This window comes from Hyperolius riggenbachi, chromosome 6 (genome assembly GCF_040937935.1).
Source record: "Hyperolius riggenbachi isolate aHypRig1 chromosome 6, aHypRig1.pri, whole genome shotgun sequence".
NCBI classification, from domain to species: domain Eukaryota; kingdom Metazoa; phylum Chordata; class Amphibia; order Anura; family Hyperoliidae; genus Hyperolius; species Hyperolius riggenbachi.
This window is the reverse complement of record NC_090651.1, coordinates 10,706,679-10,733,773: the sequence shown is the minus strand read 5'-3', so window position 1 is coordinate 10,733,773 and position 27,095 is coordinate 10,706,679. Positions and strand designations below refer to the sequence as shown.

Genomic DNA, 27,095 nt, shown 5'->3' with positions numbered 1-27,095 from the left:
ACTGCCTGCCAATATCAGAAATCTGCCCCGAGTCATAACTGCTCCCCAATATCACAAACCTGCCCTGAATTATAACTGCTCCCCAATATCAGAAATCTGAGACCAGCAGTAATTTGGCTACAATATTTGGCGTTGGGATTGGCTCATTTCAGAGCAGTTAGTATAACGCAAGACAAATGCCAGGAGAAATGGGTGAACGCTGGCGGAATGAGGGATGACATCGCAGCAAGCACATTAAGTACCAGGCAGAAGATGACAGCCTTGGGAGAAGGAAGGATACCTGTCAGTATAAGAAATGCTTCAGATTATCTGAAGTGAAGGACAACCATAGCGTGTCAGGCTGGATGCTGTCCAGGTAGATGAAATGTTGAGATCTCTGGCAGTATTTGCAGTGCCAGGCACTGAGATGATTGGCAGAGTCAGTAGAAGAGGTAAACAGTTTGCCAGAGTTCCCTGAACAAGCCAGTCAGTGATGCAAATGCTTAACGCAAGGATACAAAGGCTGGTGATGACAAGAACTACTATGCTACAAACTAATGTAGGTGCTAAAGGATACCCACAACTCCTTGGGATATCTCAGGTAGGGCAGAGTGGGCACATAAAACAAATTATAGTAATGTTAGCAAGTGACAGCCACAAATAATGCCAGCAACCATACTCAGGTCTCAAGACAACAGATACCAGGAGGATAAGGAACCCCTGGCAGATACCAGGAGGATAAGGAACCCCTGGCAGATACCAGGACAATCGAGAACCTTTGGAAGATATCAGGATGATAAACTTTTGGAAAGACTCAATTTATAAGCCTCTGTATAGCTGTGAGGTATATAGGTAAATACAGTGATGCAGGCAACGTAAAGTGACTGAGTTCACAGGCTTGGTGGGTATTATGTAAAAGACATGTTATCAATTAGTTTAAATGTCAATCTTGCCAGGCAATACCCCCCCAAGCATCTGAAATGCCATACAGTGAGATTACTAAATGTCACAAGACAGCCAAACTACAGATAGCGAGGACAGCGTGAAGATGGGCAGCTCCAGTTGGTAAATGGCACTGAAGCCTTTCCGGGTAAGGACAGGAAAAGGGAATTATAATGACTCAGGTAATTTGTTTTTGAAGGGCACAGCAGGGTAGCCTGTATGAGCTTGTGGCAGGAACTGTCAAAATAAGGACCAAGTCCTAATCTCTGAAGATGACAGTTACAATGCGTGTGTACACATCTCAATTTTAGGCCGACCATGGTGGGGATTAGATTGTGAGCTCCGAGGACAGTCAGTGACATGACTATGTACTCTGTAAAGTGCTGCAAAAGATGTCAGTGCTATATAAATACATAATAATATGGTAGGACATTAGATTATGACTATGGCAGTATTAGATTGTGAACTCCTCTGAGGACAGTCAGTGACATGACTATGTACTCTGTAATGTGTTGCAGAGGTTGTCGGTGCTATATAAACACATAATAATATGGTGGGACATTAGATTATGACTATGGCAGGATTAGAGTGTGAGCTCCTCTGAGGACAGTCAGTGACATGACTATGTACTCTGTAAAGTGCTGCAGAAGAAGTGAAGTCACTGCTATATAAATGCATAATAACAATATGGTATTTAGTTATATTTAGTACTTATATAGAGCAGACATCAGAAAATGATAGCGTTATAGCGTATAAACAAAAACATATTAAAGAAATACTGTAAAGAAGGGGGGGGGATGAGTTGAACTTACCCGGGGCTTCTAATGGTCCCCCGCAGACATCCTGTGCCCGCGCAGCCACTCACCTATGCTCCGGCCCCGCCTCCGGTTCACTTCTGGAATTTCAGACTTTAAAGTCTGAAAACCACTGTGCCTGCGTTGCCGTGTCCTCGCTCCTGTTGATGTCACCAGGAGCGTACTGCGTATGGTCTGGGCCAGCGCCGTACACTCCTGGTGACATCAACAGGAGCGAGGACACGGCAACACAGGCACAGTGGTTTTCAGACTTTAAAGTCTGAAATTCCAGAAGTGAACCGGAGGCGGGGCCAGAGAATCGGTGAGTGGCTGCACTGGCACAGGATGTCTGCGGGGGACCATTAGAAGCCCCGGGTAAGTTCAACTCATTTTCCCCCTTCAATATTCCTTTAAGTTTATTAGTGATGTGGCACATATAGTGGACTACATCAGACATCACAGTCGAGATGGGCAGTAACAGAAAATTGTGCAGACCAGTTTCCGTAGAAAGCATGACACAAAGCCAACAGGGATTGTCAAGTCATGCCAGTCACAGACTGGTTGGGGTGCCAGTCTGAAAAGGTGGCATGAGGCTAAGCCCTGAGGTTACAGGGATATCAGAGGGAAAAACACAATGCAGGTGGTGCCAGCAGAGATTTCAGTCTAGCCTGGCAGTGCCCAGTATAGAGTTACACCGAGGTGACAGGGATGGCACAGTCAGATAGCATGGTGAAGGCAGCGAGATGAGTGACATATCAGCTTGCAGAACTGTTTCACAGTCAGCAGGTGGCAGTGGTGCCAACATGGATGGGACAGAAGCTCTATGCCCCTCGAGGAAGGCAATTTGTGCATATACAAGGTACTTGGAAATGCCAACCAGTAATGTGAGTGGGGCAAAACCATTCAGGAGGTGGCAGGGATTCATATTAGTGAAGTTTCTCATTGGTTATCACCAGAGACAGTAAACTTACAGTGAAGTCAGTCAGGGGTCTCTGGAGGAAGAGTGGAGCAGTGATGCCAGGGGTTGTATGGGGGTCTCTGGAGGCAGGGTGGGTGGCAGTGATGGCTGGTATGGTGGTCTCTGGAGGAAGAGTGGAGCAGTGATACCAGGGGTTTTATGGGGGTCTCTGGAGGCAGGGCTGGTATGGTGGTCTCTGGAGGCAGTGATGGCAGGGATGATATGAGAAGAAACAAGAGGTTTGCAGCACTCCAGGCTCTTTTATTGAGCAGATAAGTAGATATACAGAGCAAGCTTTCGGACAATCCTTGTCCTTTGTCAAGCTCGGCAGGGATGATATGGTGGTCTCTGGAGGCAGGCAGGGATGATATGGTGGTCTCTGGAGGCAGGGTGGGGGGCAGTGATGCCTGGGCTGGTATTGGGGTCTCTGGAGGCAGGGTGGGAGGCAGGCAGTGATGATATGATGGTCTCTGGAGGCAGGGTGGGGGGCAGTGATGCCAGGGGTTGTATGGGGGTCTCTGGAGGCAGGGTGGGGGGCAGTGATGGCTAGTATGTGGGTCTCTGGAGGAAGAGCCGGTATGGGGTCTCTGGAGGAAGAGTGGAGCAGTGATGCCAGGGGGTTTTATGGGGGTCTCTGGAGGCAGGGTGGGGGGCAGTGATGTCTAGTATGGGGTCTCTGGAGGCAGGGCTGGTATGGTGGTCTCTGGAGGCAGGGCTGATATGGTGGTCTCTGGAGGCAGGGATGATATGGTGGTCTCTGGAGGCAGGGTGGGGGACAGTGATGCCAGGGGATCTCTGGAGGCAGGGTGGGGGGCAGTGATGGCTGGTATGGTGGTCTCTGGAGGCAGGGCTGGTATGGTGGTCTCTGGAGGCAGTGATGATATGGTGGTCTCTGGAGGAAGAGTGGAGCAGTGATGCCAGGGGTTGTATGATGGTCTCTGGAGGCAGGTTGGAGGGCAGTGATGGCTGGTATGGGGGTCTCTGGTGGCAGGGCTGGTATGGGAATCTCTGGAGGCAGGGTGGGTGGCAGTGATGGCTGGTATGGGGTCTCTAGAGGCAGGGCTGGTATGGAGGTCTCTGGGAGCAGTGATGATATGGTGGTCTCTGGAGGCAGGGATGGCAGGGATGATATGGTGGTCTCTGGAGGCAGGGTGGGGGGCAGTGATGCCAGGGGTTCTCTGGGGGCAGTGATGGCTGGTGTGGTGGTCTCTGGAGGCAGGGCTGGTATGGTGGTCTCTGGAGGCAGTGATGGCAGGGATGATATGGTGGTCTCTGGAGGAAGAGTGGAGCAGTGATGCCAGGGGTTGTATGGTGGTCTCTGGAGGCAGGGTGGGGGGCAGTGATAGCTGGTATGGGGGTCTCTGGTGGCAGGGCTGGTATGGGAATCTCTGGAGGCAGGGTGGGGGGCAGTGATAGCTGGTATGGGGGTCTCTGGTGGCAGGGCTGGTATGGGAATCTCTGGAGGCAGGGTGGGTGGCAGTGATGGCTGGTATGGGGTCTCTAGAGGCAGGGCTGGTATGGAGGTCTCTGGGAGCAGTGATGATATGGTGGTCTCTGGAGGCAGTGATGGCAGGGATGATATGGTGGTCTCTGGAGGAAGAGTGGAGCAGTGATGCCAGGGGTTGTATGGTGGTCTCTGGAGGCAGGGTGGGGGGCAGTGATAGCTGGTATGGGGGTCTCTGGTGGCAGGGCTGGTATGGGAATCTCTGGAGGCAGGGTGGGGGGCAGTGATAGCTGGTATGGGGGTCTCTGGTGGCAGGGCTGGTATGGGAATCTCTGGAGGCAGGGTGGGGGGCAGTGATAGCTGGTATGGGGGTCTCTGGTGGCAGGGCTGGTATGGGAATCTCTGGAGGCAGGGTGGGTGGCAGTGATGGCTGGTATGGGGTCTCTAGAGGCAGGGCTGGTATGGAGGTCTCTGGGAGCAGTGATGATATGGTGGTCTCTGGAGGCAGGGATGATATGGTGGTCTCTGGAGGCAGGGTGGGGGGCAGTGATGCCAGGGGTTCTCTGGGGGCAGTGATGGCTGGTATGGTGGTCTCTGGAGGCAGGGCTGGTATGGTGGTCTCTCTCTGGAGGCAGTGATGGCAGGGATGATATGGTGGTCTCTGGAGGAAGAGTGGAGCAGTGATGCCAGGGGTTGTATGGTGGTCTCTGGAGGCAGGGTGGGGGGCAGTGATAGCTGGTATGGGGGTCTCTGGTGGCAGGGCTGGTATGGGAATCTCTGGAGGCAGGGTGGGTGGCAGTGATGGCTGGTATGGGGTCTCTAGAGGCAGGGCTGGTATGGAGGTCTCTGGGAGCAGTGATGATATGGTGGTCTCTGGACGCAGGGCTGGTATGGTGGTCTCTCTCTGGAGGCAGTGATGGCATGGATGATATGGTGGTCTCTGGAGGAAGAGTGGAGCAGTGATGCCAGGGGTTGTATGGTGGTCTCTGGAGGCAGGGTGGGGGGCAGTGATGGCTGGTATGGGGGTCTCTGGTGGCAGGGCTGGTATGGGAATCTCTGGAGGCAGGGTGGGTGGCAGTGATGGCTGGTATGGGGTCTCTAGAGGCAGGGCTGGTATGGAGGTCTCTGGGAGCAGTGATGATATGGTGGTCTCTGGAGGCAGGGCTGGTATGGTGGTCTCTCTCTGGAGGCAGTGATGGCATGGATGATATGGTGGTCTCTGGAGGAAGAGTGGAGCAGTGATGCCAGGGGTTGTATGGTGGTCTCTGGAGGCAGGGTGGGGGGCAGTGATGGCTGGTATGGGGGTCTCTGGTGGCAGGGCTGGTATGGGAATCTCTGGAGGCAGGGTGGGTGGCAGTGATGGCTGGTATGGGGTCTCTAGAGGCAGGGCTGGTATGGAGGTCTCTGGGAGCAGTGATGATATGGTGGTCTCTGGAGGCAGGGCTGGTATGGTGGTCTCTGGAGGCAGTGATGGCAGGGATGATATGGTGGTCTCTGGAGGAAGAGTGGAGCAGTGATGCCAGGGGTTGTATGGAGGTCTCTGGAGGCAGTGATGGCAGTAGGTACAGCTGGTATGGGGTCTGGCAGGTGAGGGGTGGCAGCAGCACACAGGGGGCGGTCAGGCAGTGGGGGGGGGGGGAGCACAGGTCAGTCAGGGCTGGTGTGGGAGGGGTTGGGCGGCAGGAGGGGGGGGGGGGGGGGTTCGGTCTAGTAAGGGGTGACTCGGTCAGGGGCGGTGGCCGGACAGGCCGGGCGGGCTCTCACCTGGCTCCCCCGTAGCTGCGCTGCTGCTCCCGGCTCCCCCCGGCATGTAGCCGCCGCCGCTCTCCCCGGGGCCGCCCGTCTCTTCCCGGTACAGCCCGGCCTCACACTGGCCGCATTTCCCAGCACAGAGCCCTCAGCAGCGACGGGGGCGGACCTCACCTCTCTCCACCAATCCGTGCTCCGATCCACCAAGTATAGGGCGTGTCCTTCCTAGCACCGCCTACTATCGAAGGGTAGAAGGACAGCCTAATCAACCAATCACCGCCGCCTATCCTCCACCTAAGGGCAGTGGCCTTGCCGCATAACTCCGCCTCTTAGTCCCACCCCTCACCATTCAGTCCCGACATCCGCCTCTAACGTAAAGGTTCTGCTCCGCCCCTCCTTAGCACTGCGCATGTCTCACTGGGACCATTGTACACCTTCATAACCAGTGTGTCTCAGACAGTATGGAAATGAATGAACAGGCTGCTGATCACATATCTTTTCTCCTGAGTTTTCTCACCGGAGATTTTTTTTCACACCTTATCAAAAAAATGTATTTCAAGCCTCCAGCAGGCAAGTCAATGATATTATTTTTTTTTTATACCTCCTCTTTAGGTTTTTTTTTTAGGTGCTGGGTATTGAAAAGTTATTTTGTAGGAAATATAGAAAATTATCTCTTGGGAGAAAACTTGGGGAAAAAAATCATTACAAATATCTGACAGACAGTGGTTAGCAGTGAAATGAAAATGCCAACATTCTTTTTGTATTAAAGGGAACCAGAACTGATGTCCCGGCAGATAGACAAGTTATATCGATAATTCCCAACAGGTACAATATGTTTTTCTGTTTGTTTTTCCGATTAATTTTGTATAGACGTGATAAAAAAAATCGATCAAAAAAATGATCAGTAATCAGATCAGACCTGTTGGAAATTATCGATTCAATCTTTCTATCTGAAGGAAAATTGCATGGTGTGTACCAGACATTAAAGTGTCCAACTTTCTTATCTCAAATTCTGAGAAAGTTGGGAGGTATGGTCAACGCGGATAAGTACAACAGCATGCTCTATACTGACGTGCCGCTTGAGTTAACAGCAAACTACGCTTTTTTAAAGGATACCAGAGCTAAATTAACCTAGAGAAACGAGGGGATCAGGCATATACTGTCACCTGTGCCTACCGCTCCCCCGTTCTCTCTGACCCCGCATCCTACCTAAATGCCCCTCCAGGAGCCTCTTCCGGGTCGCTGAAGTCGGCCACTACTGCACTGGCGCTGGCCGGGCTAAGCGTGTCCTACAGTGTGCGTCAGTGGCAGGGAGTGCTCTCTGCGCATGCGTATGACATCACCATGTCATGTGCACGACGTCATACGCATGCGCAGTGCTCTCCCGGGCACAGGCGCGCTGTAGGACAGGCTCAGCCCGGCCAGCGCCTGTGCAGAGGCTGCCGGAGAGGGCATTTAGATAGGAGGAGAACGGGGGAGCGGTAGGCACAGGTGACAGTATATGCCTGATCACCTAGTTTCTCTAGGTTTATTCGGCTCTGAGAGCGCACCACTAGTTTGTTACTAAATGATGCACATGTGGTATCATTTTAACCAGGATGAGTTGGAGAATACATTTTGGTGTGTTTTAAAGCTTGGCCCCACATCACATAAAAAATAGGTAGGGACAGACTCAATCCAACATAAAAAATAATTTTTAAACTTACAGTATGTTATGATCAAGCTTGGGAAAGTATTAGGATAACTACAAGAGACATATGTGGTAACATTTTAAGTAGTAGAATAGATTTTAGGGTTAAGAGCTATGTCTTGTGTATTTTTTTTTTTTTGTAACAAACTGAATCAAACGCAATAACATTTTCGTATATTCTGTACCAAAACCAAAACCTGAAAAATTAAAACAAAGTGACAGAATATAAGAGAAAATACATATATTGTTACTTTAGGAACCTGGCTTTTTAAATATGTATGCCATGAGGATATTTTACTGTTATTTTTGCAAATAAGGTCTTATAATAATCGATAGTGTACAATGAGAAAGCAAAAAAAACACAAAACAGAAAAAAAAGACACCTTTATTTCCAAATACAATATTGTCAGCATACATTGTGCTAGGAACATGATCTAAACATTGTAATAAGCAGGATGGATAAGCAAATAAAATGTGTGGGTTTAACTTATGTTTAGCACTTTTTATTGTAAAGCTTTAATGGATGTAAATGGAGAAATAGTGTGTTTTTATAAATTTATCCCTTTAAAATGCACAAAACATAAGGTAGTTACTAAACAAAAATATCACTCACTAAAAGCCTAATTTGTCCTCCAAAAAAAAAAAATACATAGATTAGTTAGATGTGATAAGTAGTAATAAAGTTATTGGCGAATGAATGGGAGCTGATATGTAAAAATTGCTCTCGTCCTGAAGTGGTTAAAAAAAGGGCTACTTCCTCACGTGTCTTCTCTCCTGGGGCACCTGTGTCATGTGACATGTAAGGAAGAATCGCACACCTCTGCCCAGCGGGTGCTGAATGATGCAGGGTTCAAGGCTATTGTAATACACAGAGTCAAAGGAGAGGTCCACACACAGCCTTGTTCAGGCACAGTTTATAGTTTATTGTCCCAACAACACACATATAATTGATTTGTCCTTACACCAATGATCGTTTCGGGGTTAATGCGGTCCCAATAGTCAAGACAAGGACAGACATACTGTATGTCTGGGTTAAGGTAGAAGGAGACCCTAGGCAAGGTAGTAGATTTGGTGCCCCGTTTTGGTACTTTTGGTAAGCTAAACCGTAGAGAGGTCAGAGTAGGTGGTAGCTGGGCCCCTTGACACCCATTGGCCCCAGGCACCTCCCTCGGTTGCCTAGTGGATGATCCTGCTCTGGGAAGGACACACAGAGTTTATGCAAATATTGTCCAGGCCAAGATTCAATCCCGGTATCCTGTCGCTAATTTATAATTAGAATGAAATGAGTCTACTGAATTTATTTTTGCTTTTTGCACCTACATACAGTAGTCATGAGCACAAAGTCCAGCAGATGGCCTTTCTGTAGATGCAATATTATATAGGAGAGAACAGAGGCACCAAAAGGATAAAATGGGTTTTAAAGGAACTTAAAAGCCAAAAATTTGGTAATTAGTGGAGGCCAGTGGTGGACTTACCTCCTCCAAGCAGACACAACACCACTGTACATTCAGTCTATTTATTAACGAACTCCAGATAAAGCAAAGCAACGCGTTTCACAGGTCAGCGCCCGCTTCCTCAGGCAATAGAAAAAGGAGTTACAGCATCTAGCAAAACAAACAACACTCGGCACCTCTGTCACAGAGGTGACCCGTGAAACGCGTTGCTTTGTTTTATCTGGAGTTCGTTAATAAATAGACTGAATGTGCAGTCGTGTTGTGTCTGCTTGGAGGGGGTAAGTCCACCACTGCCTCCTCTAATTACCAAATTTTTGGCTTTTAAGCTCCTTTAAAACCCCTTTTATCCTTTAGGCGCCTCTGTTCTCTCCTATATAATATTGTATCCACCCTGGGTGGAGGGTTGCGACCTTTTCTACTATCTACAGAGAGCTACTTCTTATTCCTGAGTGGGGTCAGGATAATCTCCCCACCTGCCTTTACAGTGGTTGCCTATTGGTGACCCATGCTTGTAAGTATAACAACTATTACTCTTTGTCATTACCCCCTTTGTCAATACATACTACACTATTGGGGCTCTTGGTGTTCCTCTGTTTATCTCGCTTTCTGTAGATGCAGACAGGTGAATTGTAAGCATGTGGGCTTGATTCTGATATTAGGGTGGGCCGGGGAGAAGCAGGCAGAGGTTAATGAATGACAGAGAAGTGACGGTTGGAGCTGGGATGGGGAATACAGTAAGTAATAAATATTATGGAAACCTTTAGGCACACACAGGACTTTCCAGATAATGAAGTGTGCGAATGCTAATCCCTAATCACACATGCGATGGAACGAGACGCCTGCACTTCCTGTTACCTCCATATGCCACGCTGATCATCCACCTGTCACCGTCATGTGACACGCTCTGTGTACACAAGGCCCAATCACCACGCTTATCTGCTCATTTGTTATGTTTGCGTGATTGCTTCCTTCCTATAGACTACTAGAACATGCCATCAGCTGCGTCCAACTGTAATTAGATGTGGCTCTGATGTCATACAGCGGTGTCCTCTGACGTCTCTGAGAAGTGTTATCTACAGCAGCTGGAAGATGTGTGAGAAAAGCCTATGGATGTGCTTATTATTGTAGCCTAACTCCACTCTCACTAGCATATTGCAGTTCACAATCAGTCGTAGTCTAATGTCCTACCATATTATTATTACATATTTATATAGCACTGACATCTCCTGCAGCACATTACAGAGTACATAGTCATATCACTGACTGTCCTCAGAGGAGCTCACACTCTAATCCTACCATAGTCATAGTCTAATGTCCTACCATATTATTATTATGTATTTATATAGCACTGACATCTCCTGCAGCACTGTACAGAGTACATAGCCATGTCACTGACTGTCCTCAGAGGAGCTCACAATCTCATCCTACAATAGTCATAGTCTAATGTCCTACCATATTATTATTGTGTATTTATATACCACTGACATCTCCTACAGCACATTACAGAGTACATAGTCATATCACTGACTGTCCTCAGAGGAGCTCACACTCTAATCCTACCATAGTCATAGCCTAATGTCCTACCATATTATTATTGTGTATTTATATACCACTGACAGCTTCTGCAGCACATTACAGAGTACATAGTCATGTCACTGACTGTCCTCAGAGGATCTCACAATCTAATCCTACCATAGTCATAGTCTAATGTCCTACCATACTATTATTATGTATTTATATAGCACTGACATCTTCTGCAGCACATTACAGAGTACATAGTCATGTCACTGACTGTCCTCAGGAGGAGCTCACACTCTAATCCTACCATAGTCATAGTCTAATGTCCTACCATATTAGTATTATGTATTTATATAGCACTGACATCTCCTGCAGCACATTACAGAGTACATAGTCATGTCACTGACTGTCTTCAGAGGAGCTCACACTCTAATCCTACCATAGTCATAGTCTAATGTCCTACCATATTATTATTATGTATTTATATAGCACTGACATCTCCTGCAGCACATTACAGAGTACATAGTCATGTCACTGACTGTCCTCAGAGGAGCTCACACTCTAACCCTACCATAGTCATAGCCTAATGTCCTACCATATTATTATTATGTATTTATATAGCACTGACATCTCCTGCAGCACTTTACAGAGTACATAGTCATGTCACTGACTGTCTTTAGAGGAGCTCACACTCTAATCCTACCATAGTCATAGTGTAATGTCCTACCATATTATTATTATGTATTTATATAGCACTGACATCTTTTGCATCATATTACAGAGTACATAGTCATGTCACTGACTGTCCTCAGAGGAGCTCACACTCTAATCCTACCATAATCATAGTCTAATGTCCTACCATATTATTATTATGTATTTATATAGCACTGACATCTTCTGCAGCACATTACAGAGTACAGAGTCATGTCACTGACTGTCTTCAGAGGAGCTCACACTCTAATCCTACCATAGTCATAGTCTAATGTCCTACCATATTATTATTATGTATTTATATAGCACTGACATCTCCTGCAGCACATTACAGAGTACATAGTCATGTCACTGACTGTCTTCAGAGGAGCTCACACTCTAATCCTACCATAGTCATAGTCTAATGTCCTACCATATTATTATTATGTATTTATATAGCACTGACATCTCCTGCAGCACATTACAGAGTACATAGTCATGTCACTGACTGTCCTCAGAGGAGCTCACACTCTAATCCTACCATAGTCATAGCCTAATGTCCTACCATATTATTATTATGTATTTATATAGCACTGACATCTCCTGCAGCACTTTACAGAGTACATAGTCATGTCACTGACTGTCCTCAGAGGAGCTCACACTCTAATCCTACCATAGTCATAGTGTAATGTCCTACCATATTATTATTATGTATTTATATAGCACTGACATCTTTTGCATCATATTACAGAGTACATAGTCATGTCACTGACTGTCCTCAGAGGAGCTCACACTCTAATCCTACCATAATCATAGTCTAATGTCCTACCATATTATTATTATGTATTTATATAGCAGTGACATTTCCTGCAGCACATTACAGAGTACATAGTCATGTCACTGACTGTCCTCAGAGGAGCTCACACTCTAATCCTACCATAGTCATAGTCTAATGTCCTACCATATTATTATTATGTATTTATATAGCACTGACATCTCCTGCAGCACATTACAGAGTACATAGTCATGTCACTGACTGTCCTCAGAGGAGCTCACAATCTAATCCTACCATAGTCATAGTCTAATGTCCGACCATATTATTATTACATATTTATATAGCAGTGACATTTCCTGCAGCACATTACAGAGTACATAGTCATGTCACTGACTGTCCTCAGAGGAGCTCACACTCTAATCCTACCATAGTCATAGTCTAATGTCCTACCATATTATTATTATGTATTTATATAGCACTGACAACTCCTGCAGCACATTACAGAGTACATAGTCATGTCACTGACTGTCTTCATAGGAGCTCACACTCTAATCCTACCATAGTCATAGTCTAATGTCCTACCATATTAGTATTATGTATTTATATAGCACTGACATCTCCTGCAGCACATTACAGAGTACATAGTCATGTCACTGACTGTCTTCAGAGGAGCTCACACTCTAATCCTACCATAGTCATAGTCTAATGTCCTACCATATTATTATTATTATGTATTTATATAGCACTGACATCTCCTGCAGCACATTACAGAGTACATAGTCATGTCACTGACTGTCTTCAGAGGAGCTCACACTCTAATCCTACCATAGTCATAGTCTAATGTCCTACCATATTAGTATTATGTATTTATATAGCACTGACATCTCCTGCAGCACATTACACAGTACATAGTCATGTCACTGACTGTCTTCAGAGGAGCTCACACTCTAATCCTACCATAGTCATAGTCTAATGTCCTACCATATTATTATTATGTATTTATATAGCACTGACATCTCCTGCAGCACATTACAGAGTACATAGTCATGTCACTGACTGTCTTCAGAGGAGCTCACACTCTAATCCTACCATAGTCATAGTGTAATGTCCTACCATATTATTATTATGTATTTATATAGCAGTGACATTTCCTGCAGCACATTACAGAGTACATAGTCATGTCACTGACTGTCCTCAGAGGAGCTCACACTCTAATCCTACCATAGTCATAGTCTAATGTCCTACCATATTATTATTATGTATTTATATAGCACTGACATCTCCTGCAGCACATTACAGAGTACATAGTCATGTCACTGACTGTCCTCAGAGGAGCTCACAATCTAATCCTACCATAGTCATAGTCCAATGTCCTACCATATTATTATTATGTATTTATATAGCACTGACATCTCCTGCAGCACATTACAGAGTACATAGTCATGTCACTGACTGTCCTCAGAGGAGCTCACAATCTAATCCTACCATAGTCATAGTCTAATGTCCTACCATATTATTATTACATATTTATATAGCAGTGACATTTCCTGCAGCACATTACAGAGTACATAGTCATGTCACTGACTGTCCTCAGAGGAGCTCACACTCTAATCCTACCATAGTCATAGTCTAATGTCCTACCATATTATTATTATGTATTTATATAGCACTGACATCTCCTGCAGCACATTACAGAGTACATAGTCATGTCACTGACTGTCTTCAGAGGAGCTCACACTCTAATCCTACCATAGTCATAGTCTAATGTCCTACCATATTAGTATTATGTATTTATATAGCACTGACATCTCCTGCAGCACATTACAGAGTACATAGTCATGTCACTGACTGTCTTCAGAGGAGCTCACACTCTAATCCTACCATAGTCATAGTCTAATGTCCTACCATATTATTATTATGTATTTATATAGCACTGACATCTCCTGCAGCACATTACAGAGTACATAGTCATGTCACTGACTGTCTTCAGAGGAGCTCACACTCTAATCCTACCATAGTCATAGTCTAATGTCCTACCATATTATTATTATGTATTTATATAGCACTGACATCTCCTGCAGCACATTACAGAGTACATAGTCATGTCACTGACTGTCCTCAGAGGAGCTCACACTCTAATCCTACCATAGTCATAGCCTAATGTCCTACCATATTATTATTATGTATTTATATAGCACTGACATCTCCTGCAGCACATTACAGAGTACATAGTCATGTCACTGACTGTCCTCAGAGGAGCTCACACTCTAATCCTACCATAGTCATAGCCTAATGTCCTACCATATTATTATTATGTATTTATATAGCACTGACATCTCCTGCAGCACTTTACAGAGTACATAGTCATGTCACTGACTGTCCTCAGAGGAGCTCACACTCTAATCCTACCATAGTCATAGCCCTACCATGTTATTATTATTACATATTTATATAGCACTGACATCTTCTGCAGCACATTACAGAGTACATAGTCATGTCACTGACTGTCCTCAGAGGAGCTCACACTCTAATCCTACCATAGTCATAGTCTAATGTCCTACCATATTATTATTATGTATTTATATAGCACTGACATCTTCTGCAGCACATTACAGAGTACATAGTCATGTCACTGACTGTCCTCAGAGGAGCTCACAATCGAATCCTACCATAGTCATAGTCTAATGTCCTCCCATATTATTATTACGTATTTATATAGCACTGACGTCTCCTGCAGCACATTACAGAGTACATAGTCATGTCACTGACTGTCCTCAGAGGAGCTCACACTCTAATCCTACCATAGTCATAGTCTAATGTCCTACCATATTATTATTATGTATTTATATAGCACTGACATCTTCTGCAGCACATTACAGAGTACATAGTCATGTCACTGACTGTCCTCAGAGGAGCTCACACTCTAATCCTACCATAATCATAGTCTAATGCCCTACCATATTATTATTATGTATTTATATAGCACTGACATCTTCTGCAGCACTGTAAAGAGTACATAGTCATGTCACTGACTGTCCTCGGAGGAGCTCACAATCTAATCCTACCATAGTCATAGTCTAATGTCCTACCATATTATTATTATGTATTTATATAGCACTGACATCTTCTGCAGCACATTACACAGTACATAGTCATGCCACTGACTGTCCTCAGAGGAGCTCACAATCTAATCCTACCATAGTCATAGTCTAATGTCCTACCATATTAATATTATGTATTTATATAGCACTGACATCTTCTGCAGCACTGTAAAGAGTACATAGTCATGTCACTGACTGTCCCCAGAGGAGCTCACAATCTAATCCTACCATAGTCATAGTCTAATGTCCTCCCATATTATTATTATGTATTTATATAGCACTGACATCTCCTGCAGCACATTACAGAGTACATAGTCATGTCACTGACTCTCCTCAGAGGAGCTCACAATCTAATCCTACCATAGTCAAAGTCTAATGTCCTACCATATTATTATTACGTATTTATATAGCACTGACATCTCCTGCAGCACATTACAGAGTACATAGTCATGTCACTGACTGTCCTCAGAGGAGCTCACACTCTAATCCTACCATAGTCATAGTGTAATGTCCTACCATATTATTATTATGTATTTATATAGCACTGACATCTTTTGCATCATATTACAGAGTACATAGTCATGTCACTGACTGTCCTCAGAGGAGCTCACACTCTAATCCTACCATAATCATAGTCTAATGTCCTACCATATTATTATTATGTATTTATATAGCACTGACATCTTCTGCAGCACTGTAAAGAGTACATAGTCATGTCACTGACTGTCCTCAGAGGAGCTCACAGTCTAATCCTACCATAATCATAGTGTAATGCCCTACCATATTATTATTATGTATTTATATAGCACTGACATCTTCTGCAGCACTGTAAAGAGTACATAGTCATGTCACTGACTGTCCTCAGAGGAGCTCACAATCGAATCCTACCATAGTCATAGTCTAATGTCCTACCATATTATTATTATGTATTTATATAGCATTGACATCTTCTGCAGCACTGTAAAGAGTACATAGTCATGTCACTGACTGTCCTCAGAGGAGCTCACAGTCTAATCCTACCATAATCATAGTCTAATGTTCTCCCATATTATTATTATGTATTTATATAGCACTGACATCTTCTGCAGCACATTACAGAGTACATAGTCATGTCACTGACTGTCCCCAGAGGAGCTCACAATCTAATCCTACCATAGTCATAGTCTAATGTCCTCCCATATTATAATTATGTATTTATATAGCACTGACATCTCCTGCAGCACATTACAGAGTACATAGTCATGTCACTGACTGTCCTCAGAGGAGCTCACAATCTAATCCTACCATAATCAAAGTCTAATGTCCTACCATATTATTATTACGTATTTATATAGCACTGACATCTCCTGCAGCACATTACAGAGTACATAGTCATGTCACTGACTGTCCTCAGAGGAGCTCACACTCTAATCCTACCATAGTCATAGTGTAATGTCCTACCATATTATTATTATGTATTTATATAGCACTGACATCTTTTGCATCATATTACAGAGTACATAGTCATGTCACTGACTGTCCTCAGAGGAGCTCACACTCTAATCCTACCATAATCATAGTCTAATGTCCTACCATATTATTATTATGTATTTATATAGCACTGACATCTTCTGCAGCACTGTAAAGAGTACATAGTCATGTCACTGACTGTCCTCAGAGGAGCTCACCGTCTAATCCTACCATAATCATAGTCTAATGTCCTACCATATTATTACTGTGTATTTATATAGCACTGACATCTTCTGGAGCACATTACAGAGTACATAGTCATGTCACTGACTGTCCTCAGAGGAGCTCACAATCTAATGCTACCATAATCATAGTCTAATGCCCTACCATATTATTACTGTGTATTTATATAGCACTGACATCTTCTGGAGCACTGTATAGAGTACAGAGTTTCATAACGGTTAGCTCCCTTTACCCCAAAATTTGCAGCGACATGTTCGGCGCCCCAACCCGTCAACCCTCCTATAAAAAAAAAAGGTTGTTGGAGGGGTCTGTATATAATCAGCACCGGGTGTCAAAATCCCTAGGTATGTCACTGGTTCTCAGCTGGAATGGGAACACAGCCTTATTCCAATGAGCACAGCGCTGCAGAATAATGAGGGTGTCCCGCCTTCTAAGCCTATTTGTTTTGGTATTATTTAGCTGGAAAGATCTCATTTAGGGGAATCTGTAAAGTCAATAAGTGAGTCAGTCCTGTGTACAGAGGCAGTGCTGGGACTGGATGAATAACAGAGAGCTGTGATGAGAACTCCTGAGGCTCGGTTCACATTGGAGCTAAAATAGCTTACGTTCCGCTCCGATGAGCAGAACGCAGCAGCGGAAGCAACACTTTCCCAATGGGAAAGTTCACATTGCTGCGTTGCGCTCCCTTCCGCTCCCTGCGTTCCGCTCACTGGAGCAGACGTTCCCGACATGCACGATCCTTCCGCTTGCTCCGCTTTCACGGAGCAGAACGCAGCGCTGGAGCGGATGCGCTCCAGTGTGAACCCGGACTAACTCACAACTCTGATAAGGGAGAATGGCTGCAGCAGATGTGCAGTGACATCTCTCCTAGTACTTCTGACAACTTTATACCAAGTCATCCCTTTAAATACTAACACATCTACATTATGCAGATTCTGCCAAAGAACCCCTTCTCATCGATTGCCTTCATAAACGGCAAATTTTCTATACAATAAGATCCATTCCAATTGCATCAAAGGATTGTGTGAAAAAATTGTACCGTTAATGGGAACCTTTACATACGCTTGGGGGGAGACTGGCTGGGGTCTGTTGGTCATTGGGAAGTTGAACACGGTTACACCCCCCCCCCCCCCCCCCCCCCGAGCATGCCTGATTGATCCCTTTAGCCGATTTCGGACGGAAATTGATCGCGTAACCGTGTTGTGGCATTGACCTCTGCCAGATTGGATTATCATGACTGAATAAGTCGGATATCGATGTCAGAAATCGATGTATCATGTATGATCACCCTATGTCAACAAATCTTATGATTTTTTTTCCTTTTCTGCTGCAAGTTTGAATTTCAGGACGACCCCTTGATTTTTGCATGTTGTATGTATGTTGTCATGTTAGGCTGCCTGGAATTACGCAGCTGCTGAGAAGTTACTTTGCTGGAATGCGATAATCACTTCCCAATAACTTTGCTGGAAAAACACGCAACTCCCAGAAAATGTGGCCATTTTTTTTTTAAATATTTCCTGGAGCGTTTTCACCCCTGTAGAATGTGTATGAAAGTTCTTAAAGGGGCGCAGAAGCAAACAATGCCAACTTATCACTTTAAAGGACAGCTGAAGTGAGAAGACTATGGAGGCTGCCATTTTTATTTCCTTTTAAACAATACCAGTTGCCTGGCTGCCCTGCTGGTCTGTTTCGCTGCAGTAGTGTCTGAGTCACACCAGAAACAAGCATGCAGCTAATCTTGTCAGATCTGACAATAATGTCAGAAACACCTGATCTGCTGCATGCTTGTTCCGGGGCTATGGCTAATAGTATTAGAGGCAGAGGGTCAGCAGGGCTGCCAGGCAACTGGAATTGCTTAAAAGGAAATAAATATGGCAGCCTCCATATTCTTCTCATTATAGTTGTCCTTTAATTAATGACACATGAATTATTTAAAAAAAACGTGAATTTTGATGGGATTTCTCGATAAAAAAAAACCCCAAAAACAACTTTCAATTTCTCGGTACAACCGATTGTTTTAATTGAATTGGGATAAAACCTAACAGAAAAATTGTAACATGTTTAACCACCTTAAAGGACGCATCAGGGGATTTAAAGAGCATGAGATCCACTCATGAGCAGCACGGTGGTGTAGTGGTTAGTGCTCTCGTCTTGCAGCGCTGGTCCCTGGTTCGAATCCCAGACAGGGCTCTATCTGCAGAGTTTGTACGTTCTACCCATGTCTGTGTGGGTTTCCTCCGGGCACTCCAGTTTCCTCCCACGTCCCAAAAACATACAGATAAATTAATTGGCTTGCCCCTAGACTACAATACATACACTACACAATACATACATAGACATATGACCTTGGTCGGGGATTAGATTGTGAGCCCCTCTGAGGGACAGTTAATGACTAGACTATATACTCAGTACAGCGCTGCAGAAGATGTCGGCGCTATATAAATACTAAATAATAATCTACTTACCTGTGCCTCCAGCTCCTGGAAGGCTCAGTGTCCCTCACCACAGCTCCACTCCAAGCATGTGCGAGCTTGTGGCTGTGCCACTTACAATTGTGCTCCCGTCGCTGGGAGCGTTCTACGTGGACGCTGTACTTCTGTGCCTGCACACAATGCTGCCGTTGTTGGGTGCGCGACCACATGTGCAGGAGCTGCTGACCTCGCCAGGGGTTGGAGGATGCCCCAGGTAAGTAGATTTCATGGTCTTTAAATCCCCTGATGTTTCCTTTAAGGGCCAGGCCGAGGCAGAGGCGAGAGAGGCTCCAGCCTCAGGGCGCAGTGTAGGAGGGGGCGCAGGGCTGCGCCAAGGCCGAGGCAAGAGAGGCTCCAACCTCAGGGCACAGTGATAGGAGGGGGTGCAGGGCCAGGCCGAGAAAGAGGCGCGAGAGGCCCCAGCCTCAGAGCGCAGTGTAGGAGGGGGGGTGCAGGGCTGGGCCAAAGCAGAAGCGAGAGAGGCTCCAGCCTCAGGGCACAGTGTAGGAGGGGGTGCAGGGCCAGGCTGAGTCAGAGGCGAGAGAGGTTCCAGCCTCAGGGTGCAGTGTAGGAGTGGGCTAGTAATGGCACAGAGACTCTTATGCTGGATCCACACCATACAATTTTTCGGCCGATCGATTATTTTCACTAAGAAACACATAGAAACGAACGGAAATTGCTCATAAAATCGATCGATCCTCACTCAGATCGGACATGCTGGAAATAATCAATCAGGCAGGTAAATCGCCCGGAAAATTGTATGGTGTGTTCCCAGCATTAGAACTGCATCAGGACAGTGCTGAGAGGTTTGATGCTGTGTTTGGTGCCCAGCTTGCAGCCTTCCTTAAAGCAGTAGGATCAGCCATACTATTCCAGGGAAAAAAACACATATATAAGTAGATAAATACTTGATCTACTTACATAACACATGTATTGTACTGTCCAACGTTTTGATTTCAGTGAATGTTATATAGTAAATAATGAGAATTCTGTTCCTGGTGGGGGCGATGTCTTTTGCCCACAGTAAAAGGCTAACTCATGATGTCATTTCTGCCCTTTACTTTTTTTCTTGTCTTCTCCAATCACTGAGTCACCTCAGCCTTGCTTGTAAACACAAGTGAGTAGGGGATTAGGTTTCAGATAAGAAGCTGGCAGGGAAATAAAGGGTAGAGGAGAAATAGATTATAAATAAAAATAACCCCCAGCATGCAATTCTTTGGCACCGACTACTAAAGAGCCAGTGCTCCTAAGGTATATGATAACTCAAAATCATAACAGCAGAAAACGTTTTGAAAGTTTTGAATGCAGGATTAGCATCTTTATCACTTAATACACTCAGACCAGTTGCTGTTGAAATTTGATTTTTATGGTGACGATACCGCTTTAATGAGTTATCAGATGACTTTTACTACAGAAAGAGGAAGTGGCTCTTGTCATGTAAAACTGTCTGCAGAGAAGTTTGTCTGAGTAGCCACATATAAAGCGTACCAGGCAAAGCACAGATACTGTAACTACAGGAAGCAGGACGAGGTGGGGGGATGATGGGGGAAGAATCAGACTCTTCACAGCTACCCAGGCATCAATGGGTCAACTTACTCTCACCTCTGGATATAGTAAATCCAGTACTCAGGTCCTGGCCATGTGGCCATATGGATAATTAAATACACAATGTATGACCGGCTCTGGTATAATAAACTTCTGAAATAGTAAATTACTTGGACAGGTCCCTTGAAGTTTAAAATAAAGGTATTCTACCATAGTAGAAAAATCAACTATCACTTATCAGCTATTGTTTCAGCGTAGTAGTAGCAGTAGGGTATTGTACCGTGTTAGCCTTCAGTAAAACCAAGAAGTTTTAAATCAGGATGATACCATTTATTGGCTAACTAAAAATGAATAAGAATAAACAAGCTTTCGGCCTTGCAGCCTTTGTCGGGCTCTGGGTCAATCCTAATCCCAGGTCTGTGAGCATGGAGTAAAGAAGGATCCTTATCTCAGCTAACAACCTCTAACCCCATGCAGATGGTCTGTTTGAATTAAGGCATCTTAATGACATGTATTTATGCTTGAAAAAAATATCTGTTTTCCCTTTTGATTTTGCATGTATAAAGCTGTCTGTACCACCAGCCTGCAAACTAACAGGATGTAAGCACGACGAAGGCTGCAAGGCCGAAAGCTTGCTTATTTTTATTCATTTTTAGTTAGCCAATAAATGGGATCATCCTGATTTAAAACTTCTTGATTCAGCGTAGTAACTGCTTTACTCGTGTTTGAAAAGAGGTGTCTTCCTGCCTCCTCCTGCTTATATTGCACCCCTGGCCCAGGGCACCCCCAAGCACCCCCCTGGCGCCCCGCCCCTGCCCCTGGCCCAGGGCACCCCACCTTTTATCAACACCCTGTGAACCTATGGATTCCAGGTCTGGTCACCTCTGGGCCCGCCCATGGTCATGCCCCCTTTTCAGCTAAGCCACGCCCTGCTCTGGGGATCCTTATTCCCACATGTTTGTTTGCCATGAAAAGGACAAGCTGAGGATCAAACTCTAGTCTAGAGACAAATAATAATAATAACAAAATATTTGTAAAGCACCCATAGGACCCAGGTACAAAGACAGGCAACTAAAGTCGTCATCAGAGGGATAGAAGATCTGGCTTACCAGGAAAGGTTGGACGGACCGGGCTTATTTAGCTTGGAAAAAAGGTGGCTGAGAGGGGACCTGATTAATGTATACAGTAAATACATCAGAGGGCAATACAAAAGCTAGAGCGATGAGCTTTTTGTCCCTAGGGCTGTACAACAGAGAAGGGGACATTATCTGCGTATGGAGGAAAAAAGTCTTTGCCATTTATTTAGAAAGAGGTCCTTCACAGTGAGAGTGATTAAAATCTGGAATATCTTACCTCAGGAAGTAGTTATGGCAAACTCTATATCTTCATTTAAAGAGGGCTTGGTTGCTTTCCTTGCATTAAAGGGCATCCATGACTATAATTCTTAGGTAATTCCTGGGAAAATGGTTCAGACAGCAGACCAATGGGGAGCCCGGCTGCAGATTCAAAGATGCTTTGCCCGGGCTCCTTCTATGCGGACAGTAATTACAGTGTTAGATACACTGTAATTACTGAATGGATTTTGCGGCAAGAGGCGGCGGGTGATCGGCGGCGGTAGGTATGACCAGGAGCCTTTGCAGAGCTGCGCGGGGGCTTCTAAACTGTGCGGCGACCCGACGGGGAGCTCTAGGGGTCTCCTTATTAAAGGAGACCCCCAGATGCAGCGGCGGAAGATGGCGGCGGAAGATGGCGGCGGGCGAGTGCGCATGTGTGGGGAGTGAGGCCGTGGTGCTGATGGACAGCACCACAGCGTAAACCTCACTCCCCATCTCTCGGTAAAAGGGAGCATCGCTCAGGCTTTCGCCTGAGTAATGCTCCCTAACGATCGGCCATCGCGCGAAGGATATGGGCAATAGGATTTGCCGGTAATCCTCGCGCGATGGCATGGTGATAAGTAGCTCGCATCTGCAAGCTACTTATCACCTTGAATAGGATATGGCCCCAACTGGGTTAGCACCGCAGTGCACAGCTGATCAAAAGCTTTGCGCTAGCAAAGTCTGGTGCACTTCGCATAGAGTTTAATGGCGCTGCTTTGCGTGCGGGACTTTGCGCGCGTAATAAACTTATCTAAACTTATCATGCCTAAACTTATCACGCCTAAACTGGCTTTTCCCCAGCGTAGTGCAATGGTTATCACGCCTAAAGTCTCTAACTGGGTTAGCACCGCTTTGTGAATCGAGCCCATGGAGAGATCTTCACCTTTCTATCGGTGGGCGGGGAAAACATGCATATCTGTGAATCCCCTTTTAGCGCCAGCTTGTTTACTGCTCTGTTTGTGAGTTTGGGGTTGTGTTTTCCTGAGATGACTTGTTATCTGTGTGTTGTGTGCTGTGTAGAGTATTTCCTGCGTCTCTCGGTTACTCTCGCTTCCTCCGCTGTCACTCTACACAAAGCACTTTCACTTTCACAACCTCCTGCAACTAAATCCTCACGCCTACTCGAGTCTGCTGGATACTCCGCGACAAACAAGCTGCTGGGGTTTCCGTGAAACGCCGCGCACTCATTCTAGTAAATTCAGGAGTAGAATGTACTTGGGGTATGTGTACGCCCCAAATATCCCCATATTCAATAACGAGGCATGAAGCCAAACTAATCCTCTATAATAAAACCCCTGTGTCCCTGCGTAGCGCTGTCTCTGGCTAGCTCTGTATACTGTCCGGGTCCGTACTGCGCACATGTGCAGTAGCAAGAAGCACGGACCGGGACAGCATTTGGGACTGGAGGACGGGGCCAGTGAGGCGGGCGTGTGCACGGGCGGATGGGCGCACGCACAAGTGGCAGGTGCGCGCGCCTGCGAAGTTAAAAAAAACAGACCTAGAGCCCGTTTTTAAACGGGCTTGGGTTTACTAGTAATATTATAATGCAGTATAATGCCAAAGGTGGTCTACTCCTTAACTAAAGTCATGTCATCTGCTCCAATGAACCAACTACAAATGGATGGGGAAAAAGTAGAAGTTGTAACAGATTTCATCTTCCTGAGATCTAAGTTATCTGCAGATAGTGACTGCAGCCATGGGATACCCGAAGTGACATGTGACATGATGAGATAGACATGTGTATGTACAGTGTATATAGCACACAAATAACTAGGCTGTGTTCCTTTTTTTTCTTTCTCTGTCTGAAAGAGTTAAATATCAGGTATGTAAGTGACTACAGTGTGACCCTCACTGATAAGAAATTCCCCTTTTTACCTCTTTCTTGCTCTCAGAAGCCATTTTCTGCTAGGAAAGTGTTTTATAGTTGGAATTTCTTATCAGTGAGGGTCACACTGTAGTCACTTCCTGTCTGAGTCAGGACTGAGTTAGCCACTTACATACCTGATATTTAACCCTTTCAGGCAGAGAAAGAAAAAAAGTGTGTGCTAGGCACCGTACATGTCTATCTCATCATGTCACATGTCACCTCGGGTATCATTTAAGAGACGCTTGCTGCTTGGAAGTAAAGCTATGGCGAGTTTGGAGAAGAGAGTGTACCACAGCCGATCTAAAATAAAAGTTTTATACATACCTGGGGCTTCCTCCAGCCCCATGCGCACGGATCGCTCCCACACCGCCGTCCTCAGCCTTCGGTATTGCATGTACTGGTTCCCGTAACCTCAGTCTGCGCAAGAGAAGTGCGCTCCAGCTGCCGGAGAGATACATAGAGAGCTCACTTCTCTTGTGCTTACACTGCACACATCCCACTGACACCCAGAGCCTTGCATAATGTGATTTCTGCCCTTTAGGGATTCAAACCTGACTTTGCATCAACTTCATAATTTTTGGTGAGACTTTTGGCATGGATCCCCCTCTGGCATGCCCCTGTGCAGGTGTTAGAACCCTTGAAACAACTTTTCCATCACTTTTGTGGCCAGAAACAGTCTTTGTAGGTTTTAAAATTTGCCTGCCCATTGAAGTCTTTGGTGGTTCGCCAGATTCGCCTGTTTGCGAACATTTGCGGAAGTTCACGAAAACCAAAATTTGATGTTCGCAACATCTCTAATCATTAGTGGCCACCTTTACCAGTCTGGCAGCATCCAATCTACCTCTGACTGCTTTATGTAGATCTTTTACTGCTGACCTTTTCTTGAAAATCTTGGGAGGTATACTATGGATCATGTGACCTACATTTGAAAACTGGATTTTTAAAGAGGCCCTGTAGTGACATATAGTAGATTGCAGTTAATTATTCAGGATATCCACGTTTACATGAAATATCCCAGTTTTAGCATCTGAAACTCTTCCTATCTCTATATAGACTACACACATCTGATTTTTATTACAAACAACAAGATTTGACCTTATTCGAGACCTAATAAAATGTAACTTTTACTTCATATTTATTAAAAACGTACAATATTTTCTATTTTTCCTTTTTACCAATTTTTCAATTGTTTGGCTGGGCAGTTAAATAATTATTTTAACCCAGAGGGCAATATATGTTAATTAGCCATCCAGGGTTACTGCCTTCAGCCAAACACTAATTTTGCTGAGTAATTTCTACCTAAATAAAGAGAAAGCCCTCCACCAAACCGACATGTTTCGGCTCATAAAAATAGAGCCGTCGTCAGGGCATATATAATTAAAGTGCTAGGGTGCAAAGTGCATTATAGTAGAGACACACAGCTATTTACAAAAACATTATCAAGGAAAACAAAAAAAGAGAGATGTTCTCTCAAGTAAAGTCAGCTATCAAATGAGCAGCGTTGCTCATCTCCCTTATATATCCATGGGAGTGGGTGGAGTTATATCATTTGGTATATGATATAACTCCACCCACTCCCATGGATATATAAGGGAGATGAGCAACGCTGCTCATTTGATAGCTGACTTTACTTGAGAGAACATCTCTCTTTTTTTGTTTTCCTTGATAATGTTTTTGTAAATAGCTGTGTGTCTCTACTATAATGCACTTTGCACCCTAGCACTTTAATTATATATGCCCTGACGACGGCTCTATTTTTATGAGCCGAAACATGTCGGTTTGGTGGAGGGCTTTCTCTTTATTTAGGTAGAAATTACTCAGCAAAATTAGTGTTTGGCTGAAGGCAGTAACCCTGGATGGCTAATTAACATATATTGCCCTCTGGGTTAAAATAATTATTTAACTGCCCAGCCAAACAATTGAAAAATTGGTAAAAAGGAAAAATAGAAAATATTGTACGTTTTTAATAAATATGAAGTAAAAGTTACATTTTATTAGGTCTCGAATAAGGTCAAATCTTGTTGTTTGTATCTCTATATAGTGCTGTATATTGGTAGGTAGCCACGCTCTCCCAGTGATGCTAAAGGTGGGTACACATATCAGATAAAAGTCTTTAAAAAATGAAAGATCACAGACCAATTTTACCCCCTTCCATGTAGTATATGAGCATACTCTACACAGTCTATTCTATGGAGCTGAACTCCCCATCAGATACAAATCTGTGCAAGATGCTGCACACAAAGATGCTGTACACATGCAACAGATCAGCATCTGCAAAAGATCAGTTCCTGCAAAATGCATTCATAGTCTATTAGATCTGCAGATCATCATACACACCTTGTTTAACCGACATTCATCTGCAGATCAGACAATTATCTGCAGATCTGAAGATCCATCCTGGTGGATCTGATCTGCAGATGAATGTCAGTTAAAGGGGAACTTCAGCCTAAACAAACATACTGTCATCAAGTTACATTAGTTATGTTAATTAGAATAGATAGGTAGTATAATCTCTTACCCACCCTGTTTTAAATGAACAGGCAAATGTTTATGATTCATGAGGGCTGCCATCTTTGTCATGGGGGCAGCCATCTTTTTGGTTGAAAGGAGGTGACGAGCAGGAGACACAGCTCCAACTGTCCTGTGTCCTGATAACCCCTCCCAGCTGCACACGCTAGGCTTCAAATGTCAAATTCAAAATGTAAAAAAAAAAAGAAATTGCACCAAAACAGCAGAACGAGAACAACAACATCAGAAATCCCATCATGCTTTGCACAGCATCAGGGGAAAAAAAGCCCGGGCAGTTTTCTTCTGTGCAGCTAAAAATGAGGCTTGTATAAGAGAAACAAAGTTCTGATGCTGTGAAACTGTTAAAGAAACACCAGGCCTTTTCAGTGCTGCTGAGTCAATTTTTAGTCCGGAGGTTCACTTTAACAATGTCAGTTAAACAAGGTGTGTATGAGATCTGCAGATATCATAGACTATGAATGCAATTTACAGGAACGGATCTTTTGCAGATACTGATCTGTTGACTGTGTACAGCGTTTTTG

General features: G+C 44.7%; 2 protein-coding genes across 3 annotated transcripts in view; both read right to left on the bottom strand.

Annotated features, from left to right (window-relative positions):
- Positions 1–6,063, bottom strand: part of PIK3CD (phosphatidylinositol-4,5-bisphosphate 3-kinase catalytic subunit delta) — a 112,779-nt gene extending 106,716 nt beyond the window's left edge. Inside the window, exon 1 of one of the 2 annotated variants that reach the window (XM_068238834.1) lies at positions 6,041–6,063. The gene's annotated coding sequence lies outside the window, so the exon portion shown is untranslated. The other variant, XM_068238833.1, reaches the window with a different exon arrangement.
- Positions 3,336–27,095, bottom strand: part of LOC137522020 (putative protein FAM47C) — a 91,521-nt gene continuing 67,761 nt past the window's right edge. Inside the window, exon 3 of the mRNA XM_068242039.1 lies at positions 3,336–5,657. Coding sequence (XP_068098140.1) covers positions 3,336–5,657 — 2,322 coding nt within the window. The remainder of the gene's footprint in view (positions 5,658–27,095) is intronic.